Raw genomic sequence first — 10,983 nt, 5'->3', positions numbered from 1 at the left:
GTCCACACTGCACGCAACATGTAAACGTAAAAACTATAGATATTGCTTCAGCCAAAGCGTGGACACAAAACATCGTGGGCACCAACAAAAATCCAGTTATATGAGAGTAAACACGAATGAGATACACGTAAGATGGCTAAAATTAATTACCACCGCCTGTAGGCGCAAGTAAACATGAAGGTGACAGTGGTAATGCAGAAGACGGGAGGGGGTCTAAAGAACGATCCCCCTCCAAGTCCCCAGTCAATAGCTACAGGGGTGTCTAACCGGGCGAGCCCGAGGGAAAACAGATATCCTACTAGGATTCCGGGTGAACAACCCCCTGGGTAGTTCCCCAGTCTGAGGGTCTAACAAGCTACCAACCTGCTGCTTTGACCTCTAGGGAGGAAGGAGTCCTCTTAAAGCCTGCCCGGGAAGGGGGCAAACAGGGCTAACTTAAGACCGCCATGGGGAAGGTAGGCCTGGGAACTGACTATCGCAGAACCTAACGAAGTTAGGACAACCGCTTAAGCGCCTTTACACGGAGCCTAACCCATAACCGTGAACTAAGGCAAGGTGTCAGAAAAACCTCCCAACACCCCACGGAACCTCCCCCAGGGCCGCCACTGGGCAGTCGGGTGAGGGGGAGTGGGGAAGAACCATCAACTAGTGATGGAAGCCTAAGGACCTAGCTCAACGGCTAACGGTCGGGAGAGGAAAACGCCCACCACTGAGGTGTAGCGCAACCGGTACCTGTATAAACAAGTGTACAACGAGGAAGCGGATAATACACACAGAGAGAGAGAAAATGCAATCAGAAATTGCACATAAACAATAGATTACTTATGAGTGCTTCTTGGGACAGCGAAGAAAGAAGGTTTCAGTAGTCGAATTATCCAAAGATGAATTCCAAAACGCAAAATACAGTTGTATAAACTACAAGTGAAATATTTGCGGGAAAAAACGTGTACAGTAGTATCTTCCGAGTGGTAGATACGGAAGGAGGACGGAGGAGTTAGTGGGCGTTGCCCAAGTGCTAAAACGTTTCCAAATATGTAGTTAGGAAGATTAGAAAGTGCAATTGTGGAGTGGGAGGCAGGTAAGAGAGAAGAGAAGAAAATCCTTATTGTCAATCTAGGCAATCAGACTGAAGATGACAACCTAGCATGAGTGGATGCTAGGCGACACAACAATTTGTGATACCTGGACCGAACTATATCGGATGACTCCTTCTGAACATTATTAACACTTACCGGGATCACTGGTGACTGGTATGTATGCCTGCTACCCTACTTTCAACCAGAATGCATAGCGGTTTCGATAATGTAACATTCACCTATTTTCTGCATGAATCTGACCTAATGTATAGTGATGGTGTACAACATACTTGATGATACAGTAGTAATACAGTGCAAAGCAGTGCGATGTGACAAAAAATAAATTCACAATGACACAGGCTGTCCTGAAATGACCATTGACCTCAACAACGAGCTTCTTGTACTTAATGTGATAGATACATCAACATACTAAATATGACATCAGTCCTTGTTGAAATATTGTGTAAAACCTGGTTTCACAATCTGACCCCCGGTGAGCTAAAATGGCCATTGACCTCCGCCCACAACATTAAGGCTTCTTGTACTTAATGTGGTCCAATTACATACCAAATATGTGATCTGTCCAAGCTTCCCTTACAATATTATGTTTAGGAAGATGTGTTAGTGTGGAGAGACAGGTAAGAGGGGAGTGACGTACATGTTTGGCATTTGCTAACTTCAAAATTCAAATGACCTTTGACCTCCACCAAATGCTAATAGGCTTCTTAAATGTAACATGGTACATCTTCAAACCAATATGAGATATTTCCTTTCCTGCAATATCATGTTTACAAGGTTGTCACGATTTGACCTGTTATCCCCAAATGACCTTTGACCTACACCAAAAACATTAGGCTTTCTGTACTTAATGTGGTACGTCTACACAATAAATATGAATTGGTCTGACCTTCCCTTCTTGAGATATCGTTGTTTACAAGGTTTTCACAATTTGGCCCCTAGTGACCCTAAATGACTTTGACCTCCACAGAAAACAATAGGCTTCTTGTACTCAATGTGGTACATCTACACACTAAATATGAGGTTTGCCCAAGTTCCTTTCTTGAGCAATCATGTTTACAAGGTTTTCACATTTTGACCCCTAGTGACCCTAAATGACATTTGACCTCCACAAAAAACAATAGGCTTCCTGTACTCAATGTGGTACTTCTACACACTAAATATGAGGTTTTCTCAAGCTTCCTTTCTTGAGATATCGTGTTTACAAGGTTTTCACATTTCGACCCCTAGTGACCCTAAATGACCTTGGCCTCCACAGCAAGTAATATGTTTATTGTACTCAATGCAGTTCATCTACACACCAAACATGAAGTTGGTCCAACATTCCTTTCTTGAAATATCATGTTTACAAGGTTTTGTCAATTTGACCCATAGTGACCCCAAATCACCTTTGACCTCCACAATAAAAATAGGCTTCCTCTACCTAATGTGGTACTTCTACATACTAAATGTGAGGTTTGCCCAAGCTTCCATTCTGGAGATATCGTGTTTACAAGGGTTTTCACATTTTGACCCCTAGTGACCCTAAACGACCTTTGACCTCCACGGGAAACAATAGGCTTCTTGTACTCAAGGTGGTACATCTACACACCAAACATGAAGTTGGTCCAACATTCCCTTCTTGAGATATGGTGTTTCCAGGGTTTCCACATTTTGACCCCTGGTGACCCCAAATGACCTTTGACCTCCACAGAAAACAATAGGCTGCTTGTACTTAATGTGGTACATCTACACACTTAAGATGAAGTTGGTCCAACATTCCCTTCTTGAGATATCGTGTTTACAAGGTTTCCACATTTTGACCCCTGGTGACCCCAAATGACCTTTGACCTCCACAGAAAACAATAGGCTTCTTGTACTCAATGTGGTACATTTACACACCAAACATGAAGTTGGTCCAATATTCCCTGCTTGAGATATCGTGTTTACAAGCTGGGCGTCACAAACGCACACACACGCACATGAATGCATAGGTTACAATAATCATCGAAACCAAAAATGTTTATATGTAAATGTAAACAAATTTTGTTATCAAAGTAAGGCTTAAAGTGTGAAGTCTGAAATTTCAGATATAAAATTGTTAAAAATTTTCAATTAAAGACTTACTTCTCTGTCAACAGAAGAGTTCCCATTTTCTTCTGTGCATTCACCTGCTTCTTTTTTATTATTATCCATTTCCTGTCAAACAACAACAAATAATTGAACTATTCTCTGAGACAACCTGTTATACATGAAAGATTACATACTAGTGACAAGTAGTGAGGTGAAATTTTGAATATGTAGGGCTTAAACTCTTGCATTATGATCATAATAATTTTTCCAGCACACAAACTGAGAACTTATCTGCTCAATTGATGATAAATTTAAAGGACAGCAACGTATAATAACATTAAGTTGTTTGTGAAAATTGAAAATTAAATATGTAACTAATTTCACTTTGTACAGATAAATACAAACACCTTACTCACCAAAGGCAAATTCCCACAGAAAGAGTCTTGCAGGCAAATGTGATTTATTAAGCTATTAAAGATGTTTTTCCCACTCTTTCCTAACATTCCTACAATTTCTCACGAAATTCTTCAAAATTAAAAAATATGATATCATGCATGTACGATGGTACAGGTATACAGTTATTTTGCCGGGCTAAGAGCACAAATGTTCTTTAAAGTTTAGCGGTACTGATGATTTGATTCAATAAATTTCTGATCAGATTACACCAAAATGACAAAGGTTTGTGCTGGTAAAGTGTCTTTTTAGAACTGTCACTTGGTAAGTGAATTAAAAGTTTCCTGTAATACCAGTATATGGGTAAAATAATCCATGATAATGCTAGGAAACACAAATTTGGAATTTTATATTTGAGAATTCTAATTTAATTTTTGTGAAGGATGTGAACAGTAGATTTATCCTTATATTCAAAGAGTTGTTACAACTACATGGTCTCTCTGAGCAGCAATGCATATATATTACACATTGCTAAATTTTATCTTTCAGCAACGTTTTAGATTGTGGGCATTTTTGTGTGATTAATTGCCTCTCTGGTACTACAGTAAAATTTAGAAATATCTAGATCATGGCTTGACATCCTTCTTTTCTTTTGCTTGGTTGAATTATAAATTATGTATTCCTCCCTATAAAATTATGATGTCATACAAAGTCCTATATATGATCATTGAAAAATTCAATTTTCAGCCAACCACAGAAGTATTTCCAAATAACATTGAATCACAGCATTCTTTTTCCAGTCAACCGTATATCACTTTTTCAGCACAACTTATATCTTGGAACAAGGGTTACCAACTCTTGATGAGCAAATCCAGAGCACTATATGCACTTCAAAGTTCAAGAAAGTCCCAGTTCACCTTTTGGATGATTTTTCAACATTTTGCTTGTTTTTGCCACATTTGAATCTGTGATATCATATGGCTTCACTAAGTCCGGTTTTCACAACCGATAAATAGCTATTATGGATCAGCTAGAGACTGTTGTCACCTATCTACTGGTGTCAAAGCTAACTCGGCACTGTGACCATGTATATGTTGATGATGTCTGAAAGCTGAGTGCTAGGGAAAATTGCCAATGTCACGTGACAAATTATTTGTCGAGCCTAAACAGGCTCGACTAAGCATTATTTAGTGTAGATTGATTTAGATGTGATTTTGTGAATAATTAGTAAAAATGTATCATGTGTTTTCAATGTATACACACACTAAATAAGGTAACCCTTTTCACGGCCAATAAATAGCTTTAACCATACTGCTAGAGGCAAATGTCACTTATCTACCAGTACCATGTTGAAGCTATCTAGGCTAGGCACTGTGACCACATATATTTACGTGTAGATGATGTCTACAAGCTGCATATGCTAGGGGAAATTACCGCTATATAGTCGTGTTGCAAATTTGTCAAGCCTACTGTAAACAGGCTAGGCCTAGGGACAATAGTCACGTATCTACCAGTGTCAAAGCTATCTAGACCCATCTATAAGCAGTCGTAGTATCATGTGTCATTAGCCTAGTCTATACCACAGAATAAACATACAGTAGCATTGGCTTTGTAAGACCATGGAGCTATATAGCTCCATGGTAAGACTAAGGGGACTAGACGCTGTCCCTGTGTTTTATGTGCCATCCCAGAAATATCCCTGGATGTTAGGTCCCATCCCTAGAATATCCCATAAAATTTGTAAAAAGGCCCTTATAAAATAGTAATAACTAGTAATATGAACAATTTCGAGTTTAACCTGTTTGACTAGTACTACTGTCACTGAGTACTCTACAACTTACAAGGCTAGACAAGTAACCAAAACCTAGGCTAAGTGGTGTTTTTTTAAAAACTAGGCTACAAACATAAATTCATCGTGTTGAACATTCAATTTCCGCCAACTTTGTATGAGATTCCCAACTTGACTTAACAGCACTTTATGGTTAGGCTACTGTAGCCGACCTAAGAACCTAATTACACTCGGTCTAGGCCTAGCCTTCCCTCATAAAATTATTACAACGTGTTAGTTAGTGTTGTTTCTGTAAGCCTACATAAGATAATTTCATTTCTATCATGATTATTGACTTTATCTCTTCGCTAGGTATAGGAGCAAACAAGCTTTCAACATTTGCATATAATCAACTTAAAACTCACTGAAAAATAACAAAATGCTTGTGATTGTTGTCATCGGCCCTCGGACGGAAGTAAGTGCTGTACAGTTAAAATCTTCCAGTTTTCCCGCGTTTACGTATTTCATGATCAGCTGAATTGCAAGGAGCAGTATATAAAAATAGAAGTGGTAGGATGGTGACTTCGAAGTTCGGCCACTTAAGACTTAAAACACCCCAAAACTAAATCTTCTGGTATAATTCATTTGAAAATAGACTTCATATGGTGGGAGAATTTTGTTATAGTACGATACACGGCCAAACTTTCTTTCCTGCAAACTGTTTTCACGTTGTTTTCCAAGAAGATTCTTCGTAATTGTGTAACTGGTATTTCTTGCTAGAGTATTGCGAAGTTCGGACACGCAACCCACAGTGTGGCGCTGGTGATAAAATTGGTGGCGCAGTTGCTTTTTCAGTAATTATAACAGACTTCATAGATCTTCGTCATTTTATTGACAAATATGTAAGTAATTTCTTGCACACGGGTCATTTTGGAGAGAAAATAACTGTAGCTTCGTACTTTTTGGTGAAATTTGACTCTTCCTGTAGATTTTCATGGTGAAATCGTGTATTTCTTAGGGTGTCCGAACTTTCGCAGTATGCCGAACTTCGCAATAGCCGAACTTCGCAATACTGACTATACTTCCCAAACTAGCTGTGTATGGAACGCGGAAAGGGTCAACGTGCGGCGCCGTCCACTCAGAGATGGTCATTCACTCAGAGACCGTTCACTAGGAGATCGCTGCTCAAATGCAGAAGCCGTCCATTTATAAGTCTTTTGTTGCTGAAGCCGGTCTTAACACATTCCTCGAGCTGTATATCATTCATCAGCAATTTGCAATTTGAAAATCCAATGAACGAGTACGAGTGTTCAGTGCGAGCGGTCGAAGTAACTCGACTCTGTGATTGTAAAGTTCACGCCCCGCCCACGATATAAATATGCAAATTTGGCTGTCACTCAAATGAACCATCTCTGAGACGACCATCTCTGAGTGGACGATTTCTGAATCACGACCATCTCTGAGTGGACGATCTCTGAATGGACGATTTCTGAATCACGACCATTTCTCCGTCGCGACGGTTTGTTCCTGAAAGGTTGGTTGTGTTTGCGTAGCGATCTATGAGTAGACGGTCTGTGTATCAACGACCATATCTAAGTGGACGACGCCTCACGTTAAACGTCGATTTCTGTTTGCATTTGAGCAGCGATCTCTGAGTGGAAGGTCTCTGAGTGAATGACCATCTCTCGCGCCAGCATGAAAATTCCGTCGACAATACCAAACCGTTACCAAAATCGTCTGCTCACTGTTTAAGTTATAGACAAGTGAATCATTGGCTTAATTCTGTTTGGTAAGAAAAATGTCAGGGAGGAAATTGTCCTCATGAAAACACTCCGAAAAACCAAGAACTCAAATACTCAAAAGAAAGCAGTCTCCCACACTGCAGGAAATAACGGGACAAACTAAAACGAATGACAGCGAATGACCGAATGACAATTGACTTTGTACAGGGTTAATTATCATTTGCGAATGACAGCGAATGACAACGAAGGACAGTGTTGAGTGGAGAATGAATGATTAACGGAGTGGAGTAAATGCTGTTATTGATTTTCTGCGCAAAAATGATTTGAGGAAAATCGCATCACGCGGTTGCAGTGTTTTGGTGTAATTTACGGATAGAAACCACATTGCGCTTGAGTGCTGTGCTTTTTACCTCTGTAGATTTATAAAAAAAAAAAGAGAACTGAAGACGTTTCAAGATTATATAGTATTGTTAGTTTCTAACAATTAATATCGGAAAAAATGACGTTAAATATACTTTTTAAAATCAGACTTACAATTTCGCTTACTATAAGGTGCGTTTTTATCTTGTCCGTATTTTACTAGATCTAGATACCCACGAAGTCTGAACTGTGATATCCATTTGAAGCAAATGTCTGTGCTGTCATTACTGTCATTCGTTTTAGTCAACGCAATATTTTAGTGTGTACAACATATTGTCATTCGTTATGTGTAACGCAATTGTCATTCGTTTTAGTAACACCCGGAAATAACCCAAGTGTATTCTTAATTAAGGCATTTACACTTTCAGACATTACAACCGAATCAGACAGGCTATTCCACTCATCCACAACTCTCTGCGAGAAGAAATTTTGGCATAGCCAGAGAGAAGGCGACAAGCCGTCCCCCCCCCCCAACCCACTACTTATCCCCACGAAAAATTTGGGTACGGAATGGGGACGACTGAAATAAATGAAACTTGGGTGACCATAAAGGTGATTAAAAATCGTTTTCTACCCACAATTAAGGGGAAAATACTGTTTTTCAGTCATAATTGGTGCTCGGCAATGGCTCTTAGTGCATGTGGGTCGTAAAATGGGCACGAAAAGTTTGCCTTGCCTCCCCACCCCCCCCCCCCGCCTCCGAAGTGAACAATATTGTTATAATTTTTGTGAAAAGTACACGTCTAATTATTTCATGTGGGATATCATTTCGCGAAATGTGAAACCATGCAGCCTCGGTATTATAGTTTGTTTTATGAATTAAAGCACTTAAGAAAATGAATGATCTTGACCGTAAAATGTACCTAATTATTCCAGGACATTTTCTATGTGGATCATTTTTTTGAACATATGTTGGACTATAGCCTAATGTGATTTGTTCTGTGGGCCAAGGAGATTCAGTAACGTACGTATCACCATTTCCATATCGGTTTAACTTCTTTTAGAAAACTCGACGCATGGATTTTGTGATATGAAGGTAAGATTAATGTCTTTGTTTTTATTGATGAAGGCTTTGGATCATTTCTCTTATACTCGTGTTGGCTTTTGTTTTGTTTGGTCTTATCTCTCAATTGGTCCAATGGGGTCCAAAACCCAAGAGCAGCGTCATAGAAAGCAATATCAAAAATTTACTTTGCAGAAATCTGGTGGGTGGGCTGGGTTCAGTTTTGTAGATGTTATACGGTGGCCCTAATGGGACGATAGAATATCAAATTTTCTTTCTACAAATTTCCACTGTCTATTATCCAAATTTTTAACTTTCCTGAAATTTCAACTGTTTCCTTTTTACTGCTTCTTCGTCTATTTCTGGAAATGCGACATAATCAAACTATTTATGTCAGTTTCTTAGCGAAATTTCGACTTTACATCTTCAGATTTCGGCTTTTCTCTTGAAATTTGGATTCACATCAAACTGTAAACTTTATTTTAAGATTTTGACCAGAGGTCGACATACTGAATTTTCGACTGCTTTATCTGAAAATGTTAACTATTTTATCTAAAAATTTATAAATTTCATATTTGCGAAGTAATTACGGCCTGTTAAATGTTCCATCATAAGCGGGGCAGTTGATAACCGAATGGTCCTTCCGCTGTATAATATCCTGAGGTGATTGTCCCTTTTTGAAGCCTTGTTTTGAATATATATACTGTATTTCAGTACCGGTACTAGTTTATAAATCTATACTGGGAGAAGTCTGGCTTCATGCAGTTGGACCCCAACATACCTGATATAGGCCTATGTAAACTAAAATAGCGAAGACACTTGATTACTATAGAAATAAATGTCATTGATGAAAAATTGGTATTAGGGCATGGCCATAGGCGCAGACGGTTGGGGGGGGGGGGCAGAGTGGTAGCGCCCTATCTAGGGAAGAGTCTACAGAGGCAGTATAATATTTTCGCTACTCATTTTTTCAACTATACAGAATTCACTCCACGGCATTGCTAATATCATTCAGCTGCAGACATCACGGTGTTAGCGAAATGAGCGCCAGGCAATCAAACGATATTTTTTTTCATTTCATAGTTACATTAATGATATCATTAATGTAACTATGAAATGAACGGGTTATATAAACCGTCGAAATGTTGATTTTTCTTTCCTAATTTCGACAAAAAGTGGAAATGTCGACGTAGAAGGTCAAACGTTTGATGAAACACTAAATGTTCAAGTTTATGTGAAAATTTCGTTAGAATAGGTCTGGTAATTTCAATGAAAGCCAAAGAAAATAGATCTCCAATTGTTGGAATACAACTTTGAGATTCCTACATATATATATAGATCAAATGCGTGCAGGGGTAATGAGTCCATATTTCGAGAAATAATAACAAAGTAATGACATTTATAAGGCGCCGTGATGCAGAAAATATAGTTGATACTACTCTCAACTTGGCGCTGTACCAACATATCAACAATAAGAAAGGATGGATCGTTCAGCAAAAGTCGAAAAACGGTTGTGAAAAGATGAGAAACTATTCAACATTGTCAGACAAGTTCTCGGAAAGCTTCAAAGATTTGGCATAATCCTAAAAATTTGGATTTCTTTTTATCGAAAGATAATTATCAAAGTGTGTATTTTTGCGATAGAAAGTCGAAATTCTGGAGGGGGAGGGGGAGGGTGGGGGAAAGTCGAGACTTGCAGACCAATATCGAAGTCTCAAGAAGACAGTACAAATTTGGGGACACTCGACATCATCGATGTTTCTTTTGTGCCACCGCAGTATCTACAAAAATGATTTTCGTCTTGGGAAATCCTAAGCAACCCACCCGCCCTACCCACACTATTTCCCTATGTCCGTTCATTTGACGGCATCTTCCTATTTCGCCAATGTTGGCAGCAACACAAAAATACACACAAGAAAAGCAACGTCGACCTGAACGTGCTTTGCTCTGCAGGGATTTGAGATTACTGCCAAAATATGGCAGCTAACTAAATAGCCTTACACCCCCCCCCCCCACATATTGGTCAGCCAAATATTAATTGTCCTGTGTTTTGTACCGGTGTGAAGTTGATACTTATTCCTCGTTCCTCGTTCGCGAATGAGTAACTGCTATTCGGTTACTTATTCGACAATGGTATCGACGTGACACCATTGGCAAGACGAATGCATTCTTACAAGATGTTCAACATTTGGTCCTGGAAAGAGGTTATCTATGGGTCATATGAACTCTAACGACTATGTAGAAGGGTACCATAATGCATCTTGTCCGGTCCAAATAGTTCTTGACCAACATAAATGACCACTACCTCATCAGTTCTTAAATTAATGTAACGAAATCACTTTAGGCCCTAATCAAGACTAGCACGCCTTGGACCACCTAACCAATGGGTCATATGAATTCTTAAGACATTGTAGGTGGATACCATAATGCGTCTTGGACGGTCCAAAGAGTACTTGACCAATTAAAGTGACCACTAAATCAACAATTTTTTAAATTAATGTAATGGGAACT

The 10,983-nt window shown here is 39.1% G+C and overlaps 1 protein-coding gene across 4 annotated transcripts in view; it reads right to left on the bottom strand.

Moving 5' to 3' along the window:
• Positions 1-6,389, bottom strand: part of LOC139971701 (uncharacterized) — a 37,227-nt gene extending 30,838 nt beyond the window's left edge. For all 4 annotated transcript variants that reach the window (XM_071978410.1, XM_071978412.1, XM_071978409.1 and 1 more), the window contains exons 1-2: positions 5,733-6,389; positions 3,201-3,272 (exon numbers count right to left, since the gene is read on the bottom strand). In XM_071978410.1, coding sequence (XP_071834511.1) covers positions 3,201-3,269 — 69 coding nt within the window. In that variant the 5' untranslated portion in view covers positions 3,270-3,272; positions 5,733-6,389. The remainder of the gene's footprint in view (positions 1-3,200; positions 3,273-5,732) is intronic.
• Between the last annotated feature and the right edge of the window lie 4,594 nt (positions 6,390-10,983).

This window comes from Apostichopus japonicus, chromosome 8 (assembly GCF_037975245.1).
Source record: "Apostichopus japonicus isolate 1M-3 chromosome 8, ASM3797524v1, whole genome shotgun sequence".
Taxonomy (NCBI): Eukaryota; Metazoa; Echinodermata; class Holothuroidea; order Aspidochirotida; family Stichopodidae; genus Apostichopus; species Apostichopus japonicus.
The sequence above is the reverse complement of the archived record's forward strand: the minus strand, read 5'-3'. Positions and strand labels throughout refer to the sequence as shown.